This window comes from Cyanistes caeruleus, chromosome 17 (assembly GCF_971803275.1).
Source record: "Cyanistes caeruleus chromosome 17, bCyaCae1.hap1.1, whole genome shotgun sequence".
In the NCBI taxonomy this organism is placed as follows: domain Eukaryota; kingdom Metazoa; phylum Chordata; class Aves; order Passeriformes; family Paridae; genus Cyanistes; species Cyanistes caeruleus.
Window position 1 is genome coordinate 14,207,370 of NC_141717.1, and position 21,366 is coordinate 14,228,735.

The window sequence follows — 21,366 nt, forward strand, 5'->3', positions numbered from 1 at the left end:
GACACCTCTCTTCACCAGAAAGCAGCACCTTGCTGTCACAGAGGCTCTGCTAGACTTGTGACACTGGTTTTAAATGAAAACCCCATTTCTGTATCAGCACTGGAAGCACAAATTGAATATTTTCAACCACAGGTGACCTCAATACATACAAACTTCACACAGCAACAGCCAGGAATGCTCAGCTACCACTTGGAAACAAGCTGGTAGGGTAGCAGGAGCAAGCAGCTCCTGGTCAGGTGTTTGAGTAGGAAGCAGAGCTTCTCGTTTTCTGACTTGATGACAGGTTTATTTCTGCCTGACAGGAAGGTGTTTGAACAGTGAGAATCTTCAGATACAAGAGAATGACAGAAAATTAAACAGCCTATTGATTTAAGGGGTGAAGCACTTTTAAAAAATCCAATAACAAAGTTTTAAAGTTTAAAATAGTAAATTAAAAACCAGGTACCATTCCAACACGTTATAGCTGAATAAGATCCTGCATTTTGAGAGCTGTATAGAATTCTATTTATGTTCCATGCAGAAATGCTGGTTTCCACCAAGGAAACTATCAGCCTGTTGAATACCTTCATGCCATTTGCAGAGGAACAAACAAATTTCTTTCAGTGTAAACAACTTCCTGTCTAGAATCCTCCAGAACACCAACATTTCCCAAATATCCTTTTGTTTAGGTCTAATAAATTTCATCTAAGAGCAAATAATATTAGCAGATATTTTGTACCAGAAACTTAAAATCATAAACAGCTGTCATGTATGTTTTCCATATAGGATTCCTACTGTGCAGCAAACTTCCTTACAAGGACATGTGATATCCTCATCCTTTTGGGAAGAACAGTTCTTATTTCCTCATTTAACAGACAGCACCAACTACATGGGGCATATGCAAATTCTCTACATTATGATTTGCTTCCACTCCACCCTTCTGCCCCCACCACACATATGATAAATCTGCTCTTTGAGCCACCTTTAAATACAGAATAATGAACCAATAATTATCTTATAAGTGAACCAACACTAGTTTGTATTCTTCCCTGAATAACACTTCTTGTTTTGCAGAAGAGGACTGCTACAGAAACACGGCAACATTCAAACCCTTTAAAACAAAAGGTAGATTATTTAATGCATTAACAATGTTAATCTGAAGATAAATAAATCCACAACAGACTTTCAAGTTTCTTTTGAGATTTCCTTTTTCTTTGCAGAGAATATTTCTGATATTATACAGTACTGAGAGGGTGTTCTTTTATTTTCTTAATGTCCAGGTGAAAAGCAAAGCTCAGTTCTCTCTGCTCTCTTCGTGGAACTCCTCAATGCCCTGTTCCAGGCGTGATTCTTTCATAAGCTTTTACTTGAAAGCGGAGTGGTGAGCAACATTAATTTCAAGAATAACTGGATGGTTTGGTCCCTGAGTCATCTTCTTGAGAGCCCATACTCTGAAAGGGAGAGAGTTAGTTCTGTTCAGAAACAGGTCTGCAGGCTTAAGAAAGACAGTTCTTTGAAGTGAACAGGCAGGAAAATAAAGTGCCTATGAAATAACATGCACTTAATTTTCTGTTTGAAATCACTGCAGGATCAATGAGGAAAAAGCACTTTCAAAAAGAATAAATTATCTTTATGATGAGTCATGATGTTTATGCACATATTATTAATAATGTGTAAAAACAACACTGTAAATACTGACATTCAGTACGACATACTCACCACACTGAGTCTTACATACTCTTACAAGACATTAAATCCATTACCTTCTGCACAAACTGAGGGTTCACAGTGATCTCTTGATCCATGGCTTTCAGTCGTTCATCGAGCTCTATACATTTCAGCATCTTAAAAATATGTATGAAATTGATTACTTTGTCCAGCCTGTACCTGATCTTCACGATGTTTCATGCTTGTGCCATGTAGAACAAATAACTTTTGCCACCACTACAGTTCCATATCAAAATGTTCTCATCCTTCACCTCCCAAACAAAAGTGTCAGACCATTTTTTATTCCCTTCATTTGATCCCTGTCTTCCTAACAGCCCTTTTTAAGGCCACTGAGTCTCATGAGGCTCAACCACCTTAACCTACAGGCAGGTTATTGAGAGCCAATTGAAGCAATCCCTGAAGTTTAAAACTCTAAAAACAATCCTTCTAATTTATTCAAGGACCTTCCCATCACCAATAGCAGTCTCCTGAAACAGCTCAAGATGTGTAGGGAACACACTGACAGACAGTATTAATCCAAAGCCCATGAAAATACTGTGGTATAGTCAAATAATGATTTACAGTCCTCACTCTCTATATCTGAGTTACTACACTGGCTTCTGCCAGCAGCTCTCTGATTACAGACTAAGGTTCTTTGGTAAGAATTCCAAAAGCAGGAAAAGATTTACCTCCTGATCAATGTTATGAAGCATAGCTGGATTGTTATATTTTTCAGGATTATCATGGAAACAGACCATACCATCTTTCTGATTAATACTTGCAAAGATTTCACCATCTTCTATCTGAAATGACAGAGGGTTTAATAGAAGTTATAACCAAGAACAGAATTTCAGGCAACTACAACGCACAGCCTCTTTGTGGAATTGTCTTTAACTTGGTTGCTTTTATTTCCCACAGGTTCCCAAAAACACAACTCAAGCCTTATCTTACATGGAGAACAGCTTTTTAGATTTTTTTGAAAAGTGTCAACAGCACAGCAGACTTCCAGCATTTCCTCCACCCTGAAAAATAACTGCTCAGGATGTGTACTGCCAACCCAAACATTAATTTTGGGATAGTTTAACCAAGTCAGAGGTCTTACCATGTGGAGGACGTATTTTTCTGCTTCTTGGGGCCCCGACAGCTGCACTCGACTTGCCATGTCTTGTAATGACAATGTTAAAAATGTCTGAAATTTATAAAGTTTTAAAGTGTTAAAACTAGATGTTAAGGATTTTCCCCTTGATGCTTCATGGCCTATGTAACCTGACTGTGGAAGTCTGATGGGAAGGAACAAGTAGAACACATAATTATTAAAGGGCTCATGAAAGTGAGTCAGTTCTTCCTCCAGACATTAATTTGTTACACTGAGCACGTATGGAGTCATTACTCATTCCTGCAATTTTACACCAGACACTCCTGACCATGTCCAACTTCTTTCTCTCACCTTTTTATACAAAAAAGGTGACTCTCCACCCCTCAAATTTCCTTCAAGAGATGAAAATATAAAGCTCCTTCTAAGATTTTTTTTCCTAGTACAAATATCATTTGAGCTTGCCAAAACAGCAGCTTTCCCCAGTCACTTTTCAGGACTGATCTGATCTCTCAGCTGAAGGAGCAAATCACTTCAGTGGTTCTGTTTCTCCTTTTATTTCAGATACTTCCAAAATCTGTCCTATTCACTCACTCTTCTCTATGGAAGTGGTCTGTAAAGTTCAGTTTTCCTATTTTTTTGATAGGGATGAAGGTCACTGGTTTGCAGTGCTCACTTTTTTGATTAGCTACAAAAACCTCATGGGCAAACTCCCCTGACAGATTGAATCACCTTTTAAATAATGCATAAGCAGCCAACTGATTTTGTTTCTCTATACAGGGTGTTCTAGTCTCCTTTGTTTCAGACACAAATCTCAGTTCCAGTAATTTCTCTGCCACGTTACTGTTATCATTTAGCTCTAAACTGAATATATTTCAGAAATACACTCTTAGAGGAAAACTGCTCAGTTTTTCTTACCTTGGTTAGCCTCTGAATATTCTTTTTGTAGAGGGATGACAAGCATTGCTTAACCAGCCCCATATTGTTATCTCTTGTGAAAGTTTCACTGTGTTTGTTCACCAGATTTCGAAGCTCCGAGGGTTTATTGGTTGAATAAACTTGCGCTAATTCATGGTAAGCATTGCTAAGAGGCTGCAATTAGAAAAATGAGAACCCTTCTTAAAGAACACAGTGTTCATCCAGCCTCACAAAACCTATTCAGTGCTCCAACATTAGAAGTTATGCAGGCATTGAAATAAATTTAAGTAGCTTGGGAATTTCTCTTAAAAAAGACAGGGGGCCCATACATGCCTTTATGGCAATGACAGACTCTCATACACTAGATCTGTATTACTGCATAATATTTACTTCATAAACATCATTCCAGGACATCTGTGTGACAGTTTTACTTACAGCAGTGTGAAAAAACTCTCTCAACTGACCAGCTGAGTTTGAATAAGTATTGCCAGTAACTTCCCATCCATTATATTTGTTCTGTCCCCTAAGACATCCATCCTTGACCACATCAAGGATGTCACAGCATCGACAGCAGAGGGTGAAACAAGTTCACCTAAACTACCTTAAAGTTTTCAGCTTGTTTGTTAGATTCTGAAGTTAGAATAATTTTGGAACTCTCTAGAATTTTGGTCACAAATCAATAAGCTCAGTGTTAAAAAGAATTAACTTTTAGAAATGTGTTACTTAGGATCAGAACTCTCTCAGTTTCAGTTTTGTCTCCCACCCTACACCTCATAATCTGAATGCTTACAGACCAAAAACTCAGTTTTTTCAGAAGCTTTTATTCTTTAAAAACTTTGGGTTTTGCAATAAACTGTTTAACATTTTGTGCTTCAATCAGATGAGGTTAACAGGTCAAATCTTCTCATAACGGCACTGCATCTGGAAAGCCAATTGAAATCTGAGTATTTTTTAAATTCTAACATAAAAAGCTATAAAGGAATGTGCAGTATCAGCCAAAGGAATATTGATTAGCACTATTCAACACCAAAGTTTTCCCAAATTTTAAAAACCTGTATCACTGACATCGTACAATCATAGAATGGTTTGGGTTGGAAGGGACCTTCAAGTTCACCTCACTCCAAATCCCTGCCATGGACAGGGACACCTTCCACTGTTACACTTTTACAAATTCAGATTTGTTGATCTATTATTTAGATGCAATACTTACCTTAATGAATCTACCAACTATCTGAGAAGTGTATTTTGGTAGCTGCTGAACTTTACCAAGTAGTATCAAAGAAACTAGGATATACTTTTTATATGATTCCAACATAATATGACTGACTGCCATTGCTGGAGTAGTTATTGCCTAAACAAGAGAGAAAGAAATGGAACAGAAATTTAGTCTGCTTACTGGTAGATCCTGGTAGCTACTGCATGAGCAAGAAACTCAATTTCAAGCTGCATGGAGAAAGAATACAGTGACATATGAAATTCTCCTTTGAGCGCTGAAGCTTAACTAACTTCTGTCAAAATTAATTATCCAGACATATGCAAAAAAAGGGAGACTTTATACAAGCTACTCAAAACATATCACATTAGAGTGGTGCCTGTCTTAAAATAGACCTGCTCAGATAAAATGAAAACTTCCTTCTTTGGAATATATCTAAAGTTGTACCAGAAATCACCTGTATCTACTTGTGAACCCAGATTTACATAGATCCTCAAAGAGGTTTTATAAAGCTATTATATTATCAGAGGTCTGCAGAACATGGAAAAGGGATTTTAGTTCACTATGATACTGGAACTATTCATGAGCTGACCCTAGTTTACCAAAAAGAAAAATGTTACACCAATTTGTTTTGCACATTTCACAGCATTTCCCTCATACACAAAGTTTTCCCAATTTTACTATTTTTATTTCCTCCCCAGATAAAGCAAAACCATCAAATATTATAACAGCCTTGAAGAAGCAAAACTCCTCTCATTTAAGTAGCAAAGGCCTTAGTAAAACCACTGGATTATTTTTTAAGGACACACAACCGTGTGTCAGCCTGCGACCTGTTTCTGTGCTGCAGTTTTAAGCAGGCAGCTGAAAAATATTTATAGTGAGATAAATTTAACATCACCCTTTGAACTGCACAGCTTTCTGGTGCAAAGAGGCTGTGAGAGACTTTCTTAAAGGAAAACACCTCCAAAGTCAGTTTGCTTCTGCCAGTTCAAAGGTGCAGTGTTTTCTCAGCACTGGTACACATCTATTTTTGCCTTTCCAGAGGTCACACTTCATAATTTCATTTCAAGTTACCTGTTCATAAAAGTAGAGTGCTCTTTCAAAGTTCTTTAGCCCAGTGTATATCATCCCACCATAGTAGTAGTAACATAAAAAGTGCTTCGCATCATATGCCCCATTCTCTTTACAAATATCCATCATGTCCACATCTAGATACGGGAGGGCAGGTTTAAAGCATTTTGCTAACAAACAGAGCTACAAGAAAATAAATCAAGTTTTCATAAATTAGCAATTTCCATTCAAGTTTCCATGAGAAGGAATTGAAACTAAATTAATTAGTACTACTGCATAAATATCACTTTCCCCTGAGTTAAAAAACAGAGCATGTCAGTAGTGGAGTAACACAAGTGGAAAATCTTTAACACAGACTATGAACTGTTATAAAATTATCTGATTTCTAAAGAAAATAAACTCTGACAGAGCTCCAGGACTGCCAGACTACTGTGCTGGCAGCACTAAATACTGCTCTAAACATTCCTGCCTGACCCTTAATCCCAGGAGCCAAGAATGAGACAGAAATACAAATCCAGGCCAAAGACACCGAGACAAACATGTCTTTTGTCAGAATTGAGCAGACAGTAGCTGGATATTACATTGATACTATCTAAGATAAGTTCAGAAGGGATGTCAAAGGAATTTCTGAAGTCATCAACAAAATCAAAGATCTGAGGACATGCACTGAACACTTAAAATTAGTAATTAATTTGTATATCACATTTAGATTTCATTTCAGTGTATCGTATTATTTACTACTAGAAAAAAAACAAGCCAAACAAAAATCCAGTTGAAAATCCATTCTCACACTACAATATGTGAACATGCATTTCCTTGAAGGTATATAGGCATTTTATAAGTTTTTTTTCCTCACAAAAAGCCCTTCTGATCCTCTTACCTGGCAGAGATCTGCATGTATTGAGGTCAGCTGGTTTGTGTTCATCTGCATCTTGTCTATGGCTTGTCTGAGAATGCTAATTCCTCGCAGGGGCTGTCAGAAATTACATCTCTTTCAGATAATTTCTCATAGATGGCAGCACATTGGATCTTATGTTGACACTTACAAATGAAAAATAACACTAATTGACAGGTTCCATTAAGTAATAGTTAACTTGAGGTTCCCTTTTGTAGGATATTGCAGTGTCTTGGAAAATAAAGTTAACCTTGGCTATACAACTTCTCCTGATAAAGTCATCAATTCTGCTCCACAAAGCTGATCTCACCAGGAATACAGTAATCTGTATCAGTAAGAAAACCTTCCTTGACTGCATCTAAACTCCCAACAAATACTAAAGACAAGGTTCTCACTTCAGTCCACTTAGAAGTAGAGATCAGATCTGGTCAGCCTCAGGCTAGACTTCACCAAACTGGCCTGGAAAAGTCAGGATTTTAGCAACAAAACCACTGGTCAAATATTTCTTAATCAAGTTTTCTGCACATTTTAAAGCATTTCACTAAGAACATTATATAACACCAGTGAGAATAACACTGAAACTAAAATCACTGACTAACCAGTGTTAATAACCCCTGCAGCTCTCTCCTCTACTCATGCACACATCGTCTGAAGAACATTCTTGGTACCAGAAAACTTAATTTCATGTGGGAGAACATGTTTTTTGGTGACTTTTCTCCCCCCAAAATTATCTTCCTTAGGTTTTCCTTAGAGAAATCTCAGAATTCTGAGTTTGGTTCATTACCTTTCAGTAAACTTTAAACAAAAGAGCTGCACAGAAACACTTGGTGTGAAGTTAGTGGCAAATATGGAGTAAGAGGCTGGTAACACCCCCTTTAAGCCTTGGGTATGGAGTAGCTTATTTGTACTAGATGATACTTGCTCACCTGTTTTCTCTCCACAAGGGCATTTGTTAACTGGTGGCACAGGCCAGCAACTAAACACAGTAAAAAACAAACAAACAAAAAAAAACACCTCAGTGAAAAATCAGTACTACCAAACTATCCAAAAATAAATCAAGTCTGCAATTAGGCTTAACTTACAAGTGTCTGTTGCATATCTAATGTGTTCTCCATTGCAAGTGCTGATAAAAAGCTGCACCTGTGAGAATAACGTTTCGAAGTCAGGGATGCTGGGCATAGAAAACTTCACAAACCTGAAATAAAGAAACAAAAGGTTTAGCATTTATTACTTGGAGATTCATACAAAAGATTCATTTTCATTACTAAGTCTCTGCATGTAGGTGCTTGCAAACAAATCCAAAGTGCTTATGAGACATGGCACAGGATTTCCCCCGTAGCTGCACAACAACACCTGAAAACACCTTTCTGTGAACAACATAATTCTCAATTTAGTGCAAACTACAATGGCAAAGAGCACTTTCAGAATTATCAGTATTTTGTTTCAAAAGAGTAGTAGAATTACTAGAATTCTGATCTTTCCCTAAAAGATAATTTAAAAATAGCAGTGGAACCTGCAGATAGTTCACTTGAAGTCAGATATAGCCAGCTTGAACTTCAAGACTAAATATCTACTTTAGGCCAGCACCCCCAAGGCAACTCAAGCTTTATCTTAAACTCCAGACAGCAGCAAAAGCCTCAGTACTGTCTAAAGACAAACACACAAGACCCACGATAAAAGCCTGTTTTTTACTGGAAAAAAACGTCTTGCTCCATGCTTACAGTTCAATGTATTAATGCCCTGAAAATAAAGTTTTTAAAGCTCATTCTCTATCTTTTTGCTGAACACACATGGAAAAACGCCTATCACAGAATCCCAGAATGGTTTGGGTTGGAAGGGAGCTTAAAGCCAATCCAGTTCCAATCCCTGCCATGGGCAGGGACACTTTCCACTGTCCCAGGCTGCTCCAAGCCCTGTCCAGCCTGGCCTTGGACACTTCTAGGGATCCAGGGGCAGCCACCGCTTCTCTGGGCAACTTGTCAGTGCCAGAACAAAACATTTTGCTTGGCTGATAGTTCAGCTCATTGCCTGAAGTTTTAAGATTTAATTAAAAGCAAGCAACACTTACAAGACAGCAAGAACACCTAGTGAGTGTTCCTGTACATCCAGGGCACCAAGCACTGTATCCAGATGGGAAAGATTTTTTGCTAGCAGCTCTCCACTTTTATTGATCAGTTCACAAAGCTGGGTCATTTGCCCTGAAAAACAAAAAGCATTGTTGTCAAAGCCTAATAAGAGAACATTCGACCTTTCCTACACTTCATTATAGCCTGCTTCCCCATGTAACCTCAGGAAATAATAGTATTACCAGAAGTTTTAATTTTCTTTAATAACACAGGTGTTAATTTTCTATCCACCACATGTTTGGCTTTTTTAATAAAACAAATACCGAGCTTGTTCCTTGCTGGTCCTCAAGCACTACCCAACTTTCAGGTCTGCTCACAAGTATTTTTTTGAAGACATTAAAGTTACAACTAAGTACCTACAACAGAAGTATTTAAAAACCTGTCCTTAAGTTTACTTTGCATAATTAAACATATTCTATATGTTGTGAGCTATGAACATGGCATGAAAAATGATTACTTTGAATGAGGATGGTAAGCCCCCAAATTCTTATAAAGAAAGCAGATCCATTCCCATGAACTGCTTTCAAACTCTTCCTCCCCCACAATTAACTGAATGAATTCAACGTCCTTCTGAAGCAGAGTATTGTTTCAAGCAGAGTATTGTTTCAAGCAGAGTATTGTTTCAATGTTCAATCCTTGCAGATTAGAGAGAAAAACAGAGGTTCTCTCACCCTTAACAAAAGTCTCCATAAAACGAGGAATAGTGCCTCCATTCAGAGAGATTTACATTACCCTCAGGTCTCTGCCTTTTTCCTTTGAGAATGAAAAAGCTGGGAAGTTTTAGCAATGCAATGTTAGTAGAAGTGACAGAGGGATCAGAAGTTCCAAATGGGGGACCAGAGCCCAGAAACTCGCCTCCAAAACCATTCCCCTCCATATGGAATAAAAAAAAAAGGTATAAGCATGGGAAGGAATGGGGCTTGTAAAACCCTCTGTGTTTTGATAATGGTGCTCAGGCACTGAAAACCCCTAGTTCTGGTGTCCTCCCTATTCCAGAAAAACACTCCTTCTACAGTTGTATCACTTAGCATTCCCTAAAAAAACAAACAAACAAAAAAATACAAACCCCAAACGGACTCTGAGCCAACTGGTCTAGTGAAGGATGTCCCTGTCCATGGAAAGGGTTGGAAAGAGATGGCCTTTGAGGTTTCTTCCAACCCAAACCATTCTGGGATTCTGCGATCTAACCTTCTACACACACATACACCCAACAACTTACAGTCTAAGCAGAAATTCCAGTACCAGGCCCAACTAAATGTCCCTTTCAGTCACCTCCCAGGTGGCCAAATGACAGTCAGAAACCACCACAACTATGCACATTGCTCCTGAATGCTCTCACATCCTGAGCCTGTTTGGCTCTGGATTTACTCTCACAGAATCCCAGAGTGGCTTGGATTGGAAGGGACTTCAAAGTTCCTCTCATTCCAAACCTCAGCCATGGACAGGGATACCTCCCACTATCCCAGGTTGCTCCAAGCTCTGTCCAACCTGGCCTTGGACACTTCCAGGGATCCAGGGACAGCCACAGCTTCTCTGAGAATTCTACGCCAGGGCCTCCCCACCCTCACAGGGAAGAATTCTTTCCTAATACCCAATCTAACTATCCAATACTCTTTTGTTATTATGAGGCCATTCCCCCTTTCCTGTCCCTCCAGGCCCTTATAAATCCTCATCTTTCCTGTAGCCCCCTCCAGATACTGGAATGCCACAATTAGGTCGTCCCAGAGCCTTCTCTTTTCCAGGCTGAACAATCCAGATTTTCTCAGCCTTTCCTCGTATCTCCATCCCTACAATGATCTTGGTGGCCTCATCTGGACTTGCTCCAGCAGGACCATGTCCTTACTGTGCTGGAGACCTTCTCACAGAGAACATTTCCCTGGCTCACCCCTAATGGGAGAAGTTCCATAAAGCCAACCAGTCTCCCCTTGAGCTTTCTGCATCCCCAAAACTCTGTGATAGAAAGTTCTCTCAACTACAAGAGAACAAAGATCCACCTTCCATCTGGTTTGTACTCACACCTTGCTGGTATAAATTGTCTCTGAAGTAGAAATACTCGGTATCTATTAAGCAAAATCAGAGTAAGAGAAAGCTGGAGCTCAACCCAAGAACTGACAGAGATAAAACCTGGGGCCATGGTGGGAAAAATCAATTTTTCATCAGCTTCTGGGAGGAAACATCCCAGGCAGAGACCAGTCAGAACACATCTCACAGAGCATCAACACAGAGAGAAAGTTCAAGAACCAGGAAACGCTGCGCCCACACACAGTAAAATTAGAAGTTTGGCAGTGAAACTAAGGAATTCTAACTGTGGTGATTAAACCCCTTTGTGGACACGTGGTTAGTCTCAGATCTGTCACACAGTGGTGGGGCGGGACTCTGTTCAGGCTCTGCTTGGGAATGTAGAGCACGGACACTTGGACAATTCAGAAATATAGTTTAAACCACACTTATCATAACCTGCCCGTTTATTACGGAGGTGACAGGCTGGGCCACACAATCCCAGTTAAAGCCTTAGGGATGCTCGCTCCTCCCCCTTTTTTAAAGGCTCAGATTTTGGCAGGATCACCGGTGCGGGTTCCACTACCGAAACCACTCCCTGGGAGAAGCACGGAGCTCCGTGAGAATACCACTGGCCCCTATGGCCCTGCCACACCGCTGGGATCCTTTCGGGGCTGCCCCGAATTCACCCCGGGGCTGCAGCACCCCGGACCCGCGCCTGACGGAGCGCCGTGCGAGCGGGCAGGCCCCGGCCCGCCGCCCCGACACCCGCGCGGTTTGACGACCTCCTTCGGTCTCCGCCGTCCTCCCTCGGCCCCGCGGGCCCGCCCTGTCCTCCCGGTGCCCCCGGCCGGCCCCGTTCCCCTCACCCTGGGCCGAGAGCTGCCGGACGCTGTTGACGAACTGCTCCAGGGCCGACGCCATCTTGGCGGCTCGCGCCGCGGCCGCGCGCGCTGAGGGGCGGGGCGGGGGAGCGGCGCGCGCCGGGAGCCGCCGCCCGCCGCCCGCCAATGAGCGGCCGCCGCGGGAGCCGCGCGACGCCCGCCGCCCGCGCGCCACTTCCGCCGCCTCTCGCGAGAAGCGCGGTCGCTATGGCAACCGCCGGCCCCGCGTCAGGGGTGCGGGAGGGGCCGTGACTCAGCAGCGCCGGAGGGGGGGGCGGTGGTGACGTCACGGCGCGTCACCACTCCGCGCCGCCGGGGACCCCCGCGACACGGGGCCCTCGCGACATGCGGGCCTCGCGACACGAGGGCCCGTGTGATAAGGGACCCCTGCGACACTCGGCCATCCGTGACATCGGACCCTCCCCGACACGGGTGGCCGGCGCGGGGCGGGGGCTGAAGCCGACACGAATGGCTGCACTACACCAGCAGAGGTTTAATCCCTTTTGTCCCCTCTGACGGGGACTCAGTGTGGTGGCTGTCGTTTGATTGCCTGGAATGCTTGCTCTGGTATCAGGGAATGGGATTTGTATCCCCCAGGTTAATACATGGATCTGTATTTTCCATCCCTCGGGAGCTGAAGCAGTGTGTTCAGTATCCATGAAGATGATGAAAGCCTGAGCAGAGATCACAGAATCATAAAATATCCAGAGCTGGAAGGGACCCACAGGGATCATCCAGTCTAACCCCTGGCCCTGCACGGGACAAGCCCGAAATCCCACCCTGTGCCTGAGAGCATTATCCAAATGCTCCTTCAACTGTGTCAGGCTTGGTGCCCTGACCACTGCCCTGGGGAGCCATAAATTTGCATGTATTCCCTCCCTGCTTAGTCAGGAACATCCAGCTGTGTTGAAATCCCATTCCTTGCAGGAAGCAAAATGCCTGCGGTGCAAGTGAAAGCACAACACAGACCTGAAGTTGACACATTCCCCTCCCAGCCTCAGCTGAGATCACCATCGTGTCCAGCCACTTCTTCCTTCCTTCCCTCTGTGACCTTCCCCAGGTCACCCCATCCCAACAGCAAATTTGCCCTCTCTGTGAAACAAGGACAATACATTCCACTTGAAAACATTCTGGACTTGCAAAATTAAATATTTTGGAACCTTATTATTGCTGTCGAGCAAAATTTTTTATTTCCCAGCTCAGCGGTTGCCTAATCCTGTCAGTATCACTTGGAGAACTCCCTCTTTTTCATCAGTTTTAACCTTCAAAGTGTTTTTGAACAGATCTTTGGTGTCTCTGGTCAGAACATCGAGCCCTTCTTGGTGCTTCTTTGGGGTCCGGGGATTGGCTTTTAAGGGTTCGTGGGGACAGAGTTATCACACGGCGCAAGAACGGTCAGAAACGAGTGCATTTCACGCAGAAAATCACCATCATACGAGTGCCCCCAGATATACCCACCACCTCTGCAGGCAGGGACGGGCATGGGGATGGAGCGGGCGGGGGGACCGGGTATCCCAAAGAATGACAGACGAGGGAAACTGAGGCAGGGAAGGAGGCAGGGGAAGGGCAGCGGGGCTGGGGCAGCCTTAAGGCGGGCGGGCGGCGCGGAGCCGCTGCGCTGTCGCAGGGCGCTTGTGCCGCTTTAAGGCGGTGCCGGCGCTCCGGGCTCGGCAGGCACCGGGAAGAGGAACTGGGCTTTGCACTGCCGGGTCGGGGCGAGCTCCGCGCCGGGCTCCGGCCCCGCTGCCCCCGCTGCCCTCCCGCCGCCGCTCCGCGCTCGCTGCCGGGGAGGGATGGGGCGGGCAGGGGAAGGACGCGCTGGGGGCCAGGACGAGCCTTTGCATCCCCCCCGCGCCCCCCGGCAGCCCCTCTGCTCCCCCTCTTGCACCCCCCCGCCGCTCCTTCCTTCTGCTGCAAAGGGATGCGCTTGACAGGGCTGCCCGCTGGCTCGGTGCGTGCTTGAAATAGAGACTGCCTTCTTTGCTTGGAGAGCCCTCCTCGCCCCTGCTCTGAACCCCCTATCCCTTTCCCCAAGCCCCCCATCTGCTTCCTCGAGGCCTCATCCCCTGCTCCAAGCCCCATCCCCTACCTCAAGCTCCCCAGTCCCTTCCTTGAGCCCCTATCCCATTCCTTGAGCCCCCATCCCCTGCTCCAAGCCCCATTCCCTGTCCCAAGCTTCCATCCCCTTCCCTGAACTCCCTACTCTGAGCCCCCCATCCCTTTCCTTGAGCCCCCATTCCCTGCCCCGTATCCCTATCCCCTGCCCTGAACCTGCTTTCCTGAGCCTCCCATTCCCTCCCCTGAGCCCCCTTCCCTGAATCCCCTATTTGCTGCCCCGGAGCCCCCCATCCCCTGCTCTCCACAATGATTTTGCTGAGCTGCTTCCTGCACCTGCGGCCCCGGCGCTGCAGCCCCTTGGCCGGGCTGGGCAGGGGGCTCGGCCCCGCAGCGGGGTCCCGCAGGGCTCTGCGGGTGCTGGTGGACATGGACGGGGTGCTGGCTGACTTCGAGGGAGGCTTCCTCAAGAAATTCAGGGCCAGGTACCCCGACAAGCCCTACATTGCCCTGGAGGACCGGAGGGGCTTCTGGGTGTCGGAGCAGTATGGGCGCCTGGGACCCGAGCTGAGTGTGAGTTGTGCTTCCCCCAGCTCCATGCATGGGCTTGCTTTGGCCAGAGCTTGGCCCTCAGGGACCCTGTGACCCCCAGGTCATGGGGGCAGCGCTGGGGAGGGCTGTGGGGGCCACCAAAAAGCTCCCATGAAAACACAGGAACACAGGAGGGCTTCCAGCGGTGCATCTTTCCCCAGAAATCCAGCTTTTCTTGTGCACATCTGTGTTTTTCTTAGAATCCTGGAATGGGTTGGGTTGATAAGGACCTTAAAGACCATCTCATTCCAACCCCCTGCCATGGGGAGGGATATCTTCCACTAGACAGGTTGATCAGATGGCCTAGTGGGCTTTTCCTCTGCATGCTTGGACAGAGACAGATGCAAGGAAAGTGGGTATTTCAAAACATCTGTCTTGAAATATCCCAGCTTATGTAGCTGTGTTTTTCTAGCACTAATTTGGCCACATGGATTGCTACCATTCCTAGATGGATTATTTATCTCCCCAAGAGCAATATGAGGGGTGGGATGCAGCAGAGCAGTTCAGAACAAACCATGCAATTGATGCTTCATTTGAGGGCTTACTTAAAATTAAAACAACCTAAGCCCTCCCATGCCAGAAATTACTATATTCAGTTTAATAATTAAAGCTTAAAAGCAGAAGCTGTCTCTGCATTGTAATTTATCATTCAGCAACAGGCTGACTGCTGAAGTGAGTTGTTTTCTGCCTCTACAAGTTTCCCATCCCAGTGGATTTTTGTGGTCTCATCCATGGACTGCAGTTGCACTGGCTGAAATGTGTTATGGCAAATAAAAGTGTTCCTGTTGTTAGGAATATGATGGTTACAGGGAAAGGAGTGGGAATAAGGTCCCACTTTGCCATGGGCAAAGTCCTAAACAACTTGATGAGTTGAAGGAATAAAGTGTTGTTTCTGGCTGGGAATGGTGAAAGGGAAGTGCAGGACATCATTCTTGCAATAAAGCAGCTGCTCAAAGTTTGGCAGGGGTAACACACGATAACCATTTTTTTCTTTCTTGATCTTAACTACTTTGGATGTGTTAAATGAAGTGAGCTCATCTCGTGTCTGCTGTGATCATGTAAAACCACCAAAACCTCAGGCTGAACAAGCAGCAAAACTTGCACAGAATGACCTCAGGGCAGTCCTGGATTTCCCTGTGGTTTCAGGGCAGGGCTAAAGTGAGTGGGTGCTGTGCTATGGCTTCAGTTGAGCCATTCCAGTCTCTGACCAGAGAGCACCACTGACCTGCTTCAGGGGCCAGAAAATAGGAGCCAAAGAGTCCAACGAGCTGCAGGTCCCAGCTCTGAAAGGCAGAAAGTTCAGCAATGCACTGAGCACACAGGAAGAATGGAGAGCCCTGGACAGGGAAATTCCTTATGGGGATTGAGGTTCAGTCCTGGCACCTGGTGGGATTCCCAGCCTGGGGGATTTTTCCATCTGCTGGATAACATGCTGGTTGTGGTGCCACAGGGAATTTTTCTGGCTCTGGGAGTGTTCTCTGGGCATTTTCCTCAAGTTGAGCTTAGTTCTTCCCTCCTCAAGCTTGATTGCAAAATGCTTTTTGACATAATTGGAAGTGGGATAGCTGCGGAAGTGCTGCTGTAAGAAAACACTTCAGTGCAGTTTGAAGTGCTCTGCTGCATGAGCCTGCATCTCTCAGGTGTCTCTCGTGCAACTACAGACAACATCTTAAAACATCACTACTCCGAAGTCTGAGGCAGAGCAACTGGAGTTTGAATGTTTAAATGTGGCAAACTTTTACGCGGGTTGTTCTTGCCATGGAGCCTGGAGGCATTTTTGCATCTGCAGCTCCTCAGCTGCATCACAACTCTGGGGCTGGGCTGCTTCTGCTTCTTCCCAGCTCTCCTCCCCTAGGACATGGTGTTTGTGCAAAATAATTACTTTCCTTGGCACCTGACAAGCTGTTAACTTGTTTGAGGCAGAGCAGGGGCTGCTATTCCTTAGAGCTGTGCTGGACCCATTGCAGGCAGCTCCTGGACTCTGCTCTCACCCCAAGGTTTTGCTCCCTGTGGTCTCCTCTCTGTTCTCCCTGTACCATACCAGTGTGCCCAGGCTGCTGTCCTGGATGCTGTGTTTCAAATCCTTGCCTGGAGATACTCTATTTGCCTGCTAGTCCTTGTCCAGGCATCCCTGAGGAAGAGCATCTGCATTCATTGTGACATGTGGTTCATCCTGTAATGTACCTTCCCCTGGGAGAGCAGCCTGGCTGCTATTTTAAGTGATCTCATGGAGACAAATAGGCCAGACAGTATCTGTGCCTGAACAGCATCATGGTAGAGCAGGGCCACTAGGCCACGTTAGCTGGATCCACATGGATCCATCCCTTTGGATGGGTTTGCTTTGGATCTGGATAATCTCTGGTGTTTGGCCTCACAAGAACATGCTGCTCTGTGTCTGGGGCTGCAGAAGCAAAACCGATCCTGTTCCAGAGCATCTCCAATCTGAATTGTATGGGCTGGGTGCAGGTTGCCAGGTGGGGAGCAGAGGCACCCACAGAGACAAGGGGGGTGAGCAGGAGGGGACCAGATCTGGTGCTCCCACTGTTCTCCCTGACCCATCCTCTGTCCTAGCAAAGGGTGAGGAGAATGCACACGCAGGAAAAATTGCAAGAAGTGCAGTAACTGCTTGCTTTTCCTCACAGGAGAAAGCCATCAGCATCTGGGAATCCAAAAACTTCTTCATTGAGCTGGACCCTCTCCCTGGGGCTGTGGAAGCTGTGAAGCAAATGGCAAATTTGGCAGAGTGAGTATGAACCTGCCCATGGTGTGTGGGGATGGACAGAGGAGCAGCTGCGGCTTCACATCCACCTCTTGGCAGAAGTGCTGGTACAATAACAGCATTAAAAATAAATATCTCCTAGCCATCAGGGAAGGGAGGGGAGAGAGGGAGCAGTCACCTAGAACATTTTTGCTTCAGCTCTCTGCTTCCAGCAAAGGCTGTGAAAAGGCGAACACGATTGTGCTGTGGGATTTTGTGAGTTGGGGGATTAATGTCTTAAATCTGTTTGATCTTTGTGTGGTGGGGGGTTGGCTCTGGGCTGTTGCCTGCTCTGGCCCAGAATGACACTCTGGCCCTGTTTTTCTCCTCGTGGCAGCACTGACGTGTTCATCTGCACGAGCCCGATCAAGAAGTACCGGTACTGCCCTTATGAGAAGGTGAGCAGGCCCAAATCTCAGCTCCCCCTCCCATCCACGCTGCCCAGTGGAAGGTGTCTGACTCCTGGCTGTAAAATTTACGTGTTCCATCCATTTGCATGCACTGAGGCTCTTGGTCTTAGTTTTTCATCATGACATCAAAAGCTGCTTGGCTTTCAAAGAACTTTTACTCCAGCAGCATCCAAATCCATTCCACTAATGAACTTATTAAGAGAGATATCCTCCTTGTGTGTGGGCCAGGGCTGCTTCCACTCCACCAAGCACCCTCTGCCCCATCCATCAGCCTTCCCTGAGCTCACCAGCCATCTCTTGCCTTCCAGTATGCCTGGGTGGAGAAGCACTTTGGCCCCGAATTTCTTGAGCAGATTGTTTTGACACGAGATAAGACGGTGGTTTCTGCTGATCTGCTTATAGATGACAGACCTGATATAACAGGTAAGAGCTGAGGGGTGAAGGAGGCAGCCAGGGATGGGTGTTGGTCTTTCCGTGCTGTTTGGGTTTTGTAACTTTGGGGTCTTCATGTTGGGGTAAAATCAACTTCAGTGTCTCAGAGTTCTCCAGACCACTGACCTTCTTTCCTTTGCAGGGGCAGAGCAGAACCCCACCTGGGAGCATGTGCTCTTCACTGCCTGCCACAACAAGCACCTGCAGCTGAAGCCCCCCAGCCGCCGGCTGCACTCCTGGTCTGATGACTGGAAGGCCATTCTGGACAGCAAACGCCTCCCACCTGGCCAGGCCACCTAAACACCAGCCCCCACGGCCACCCAGGGCTGCAGCCACCTGCCTGTGTCCGTGTGGAGTCCTGCTGAAGGCCAGAAACACAGATGGACAGACAGACAGATGCTGTCTCTGCTGCAGAGAGGAGGAGGAGGGTGAGCTGAAGCACCAGAGTCACCTGGACTTGAAAAACAGATCCCAGCCCATCCCTGCCACAAGAGAGCAACAGAAGGATTGTGCCTGTGGAGCTGACAGCCTGGCTGGAGGGCATTTCCCACTGGCTCCTGGGGTCTTTGTGCTGCATCTGCACCTCCCACAGGGCCAGCCCAGCGTTTCTGATGGACAAGGTCACCCTCAGCGTGTCACTGCCCTTGCCTGGGTGCACTGCATGGCACAGATCAGCTCTCCATCCTCCCTCTGCATCATGGTCAGGGATCATGTGTGTGGTTTGTTTAGTCCTTGCAAGGCTTCATTCCAAGGATCTGCCTCAGGAGGTCCTTCCCACTGGCAGGGCCTGGATCTGGGGAGAGGGGTGGCTGGAAGGGCAGGGAGAGCAGGCAGGTGCTGTCCAGGCTCCCTGTGCTGGGGTTTTGTTGGTGGAGGATTGTCACAAACACATCCATGGGTGCTGTCTGCAGTTCTCACATACTGCAAGGAAAGATGTTAGGGGGATGTTGCTACTAAAGGCTTGGGGAGCTGGTTTCAGCCAGGGTAGAGTTAATTTTCTTCACACAAAATATAGCACCATACAAGCCACTGTGAAAAAAATCAACTCTACCCTGGCCAAAAGCAGCATGGCAGCCCATGAGAGGTGCCCACGAGCTGCATCACAGGGTAGTTCTGCAGCTCCACCATGGTCCTAGCCCTGGATGTCTGGCGACAGAGTGTGCTTCCAGCCCCATTGCCCTGGCTCTGGGCCCCTGCAGAGAGGCAAAGCCCCAGGGATGAGCTGGGTGTTTCACTGCTGACACCATAGAAGCTATCATACCCTGCTGCTGCGTGTCCCCACGCTGTTCAGGATCCCACTGCCCTCCTGGCACAAGGACTTGCTGGCTGCAGCAGTAAAATTCTGCACTTGGACACATAGCCCCACAGGCAGGGGTGGCAGCCAGGGTTTGCTGCACTCCATACTCACACCTGTGCTTTGCCTCTCCCCTCTCCTGTGAGCCCCCATCAACAAAAGTACATGAACGTAAAGCTACACAACCAACAAATAATGGAATTCATCAGAGGCAGCCAGACCCCTCCTGTATCCAGGACCAGAGAGGTTCTGAAGTTGGTGATTTGGAACTTGTGCCTTCCCTGGGTGTTGCAGGGCCAGGGATGGGGCCTGTGTCAACTTGGGGCTTGCCCTGTTTCTTGGGATGGGAATTTACAAAGTCAGCATGGTTGATCCAAGGCAGTGGCACTTACATACCACAAGCATGCTTTTTTCTTTCTATTTTTTTTTTCATTTTTCTTTCCTGTTTAAACCACTGTGTGCTGCTCTGGGTGGTAGGTTTGGTTTGGAGGGGTCTATTTGGGACGTCCAGCTGCCTGAGGTGCAGCCTTCTGGCCAAGAGCTGCCTTGGCTGGAGGGTTTGCAGGCTGGGAACTGGGACAGTGTGGGAGCACCATGGGCAGCTGCTGCAGCTGCAGAACATCAGGAACCCCTTGGCTCCACCAGACCTCCACCGGCTGTTGGCCCCTCTGTGTAGCCAGGGTGACTTCATGGGGTCCAAGCTGATTTTTTTCTAATGGTATCATGTAAATATGAGCTGCCCAAGCTCCCCAGAGCCTACTCCCTGCTCATTGAGCCAAAACAAGCTGGCACTTTGCTCCAGCAGCTGCCCCATCCTGTCATCTTCCCCCAAGGCTGGGGCAGACCCAAGGGATGTGGCTCTCTGGGGCCAGCAGGGTTTTTCCCTGTGGTGAGATGTGATGCCAGAGAGACCGTGTGGCTTCACACCAACTATACTTGAAAGCAGAGCTGGAGTTTCTCATGCCTGAGGCTCCAACTCCATGCACAGAGATCCTGAGATGGCAGCTGGACTCTTTGCTCCCACACTCGGGACCGGGAAGTGATCGGCTCATTTGTTGTTCAAGCCTGTCTGTGTCCAGCTGAGATACACAGAGCTTTTATTTTTGAATGTACATCTAATAAACCCGAGGCAAATGAGGAGCACTGCAATAAACACTGGGTTGTTTGGCATCCAGCTGCCTAGAAATGGAGTTTGGAGTTTCCCAGCTGTGGCTCTGTGTGGGGATAGGGGAGTTTCACCTCCAGTTTTGGGAATGTCACCTTGTCCAGAAAACCTGGAACCAGCCCTGCTGCCCTGGCAGTGCCATCACCCTGTGGGCAGAAATAAAGCCAAGGGGTGGTTCTGGGTAGAGTTCCTCTTCCTAAAGATCTTTTATAATAAATAAAGCTGTGAAGTCTATGTTCTGTTGGGCCACAGAGCAGAAGCTATAAAAAGGGCTGGGGCTGTCAAGGGCTGGCTCTCTGTGGAATTTTATTCCTTTTCCATCACTGCTGGCTGCTCCACATCCACACACCCAGGTTGTGAGGTGTCTGTGGACTCCCCTGCCCGCTGTGGGGCTGTGCCATGAGAATCCCTGTGCATGACCAGAACTTGCATGCTGTGAGCAATGCCATAGCCCAGCTGGACACATGGGACCAGAGCCAGGGAGGGAGGACTGTGGGACCATCCCAGTAGGGCTGGGAAAATCAGAATCACAGGACAGAACCTGACTGTGTGCTCCTTGTACTGGTGTGGCTCCAGGACATGACACAAAGTGTTACCAGGATCACATCTGTGAGCTGGAGGTGTAGTCCTGCTGGAGCTGGGACACCAAGGGGCTCCTGGCCAGCACGGAGACAAGGTGATTCAGCTGCCAGCTCAAACAGCACCACCTGCACTGGGTGCACACCTCCCCAGGACGCTGCTGTGGGGCCCATAAAGCTGTTCCAGGGCTGGTTTAGC

At 46.6% G+C, this 21,366-nt stretch overlaps 2 protein-coding genes across 5 annotated transcripts; one reads left to right on the forward strand and one right to left on the reverse strand.

Annotated features, from left to right (window-relative positions):
* Window positions 1-264: 264 nt before the first annotated feature.
* On the reverse strand, window positions 265-12,044 carry COPS3 (COP9 signalosome subunit 3). 4 transcript variants are annotated; one of them, XM_086854544.1, is made up of 12 exons: window positions 11,870-12,044; window positions 8,945-9,074; window positions 7,959-8,071; window positions 7,803-7,852; window positions 6,862-6,954; window positions 5,985-6,164; window positions 4,908-5,048; window positions 3,698-3,871; window positions 2,789-2,875; window positions 2,376-2,489; window positions 1,743-1,823; window positions 265-1,430 (listed from the first exon to the last, which is right to left on the reverse strand). In XM_086854544.1, the coding sequence occupies exons 1-12, from the start codon at window positions 11,922-11,924 to the stop codon at window positions 1,377-1,379; spliced, it is 1,272 nt and encodes a 423-aa protein (XP_086710670.1). In that variant the 5' UTR covers window positions 11,925-12,044; the 3' UTR covers window positions 265-1,376. The 4 variants fall into 4 exon arrangements, with proteins under 4 accessions (XP_086710670.1, XP_086710671.1, XP_086710672.1 ...); XM_086854545.1 differs by lacking the exon at window positions 11,870-12,044 and adding an exon at window positions 9,674-9,901; XM_086854546.1 differs by lacking the exon at window positions 5,985-6,164 and having other exon boundaries at window positions 11,870-12,000.
* Window positions 12,045-12,190: 146 nt separating this feature from the next.
* NT5M (5',3'-nucleotidase, mitochondrial) lies at window positions 12,191-20,614 on the forward strand. Its single transcript, XM_023936891.2, has 5 exons — window positions 12,191-14,512; window positions 17,173-17,273; window positions 17,626-17,686; window positions 18,007-18,121; window positions 18,273-20,614. Exons 1-5 carry the CDS (start codon window positions 14,249-14,251, stop codon window positions 18,428-18,430), a joined length of 699 nt encoding a protein of 232 aa, XP_023792659.1. The 5' UTR covers window positions 12,191-14,248; the 3' UTR covers window positions 18,431-20,614.
* The last annotated feature ends 752 nt before the right edge of the window (window positions 20,615-21,366 follow it).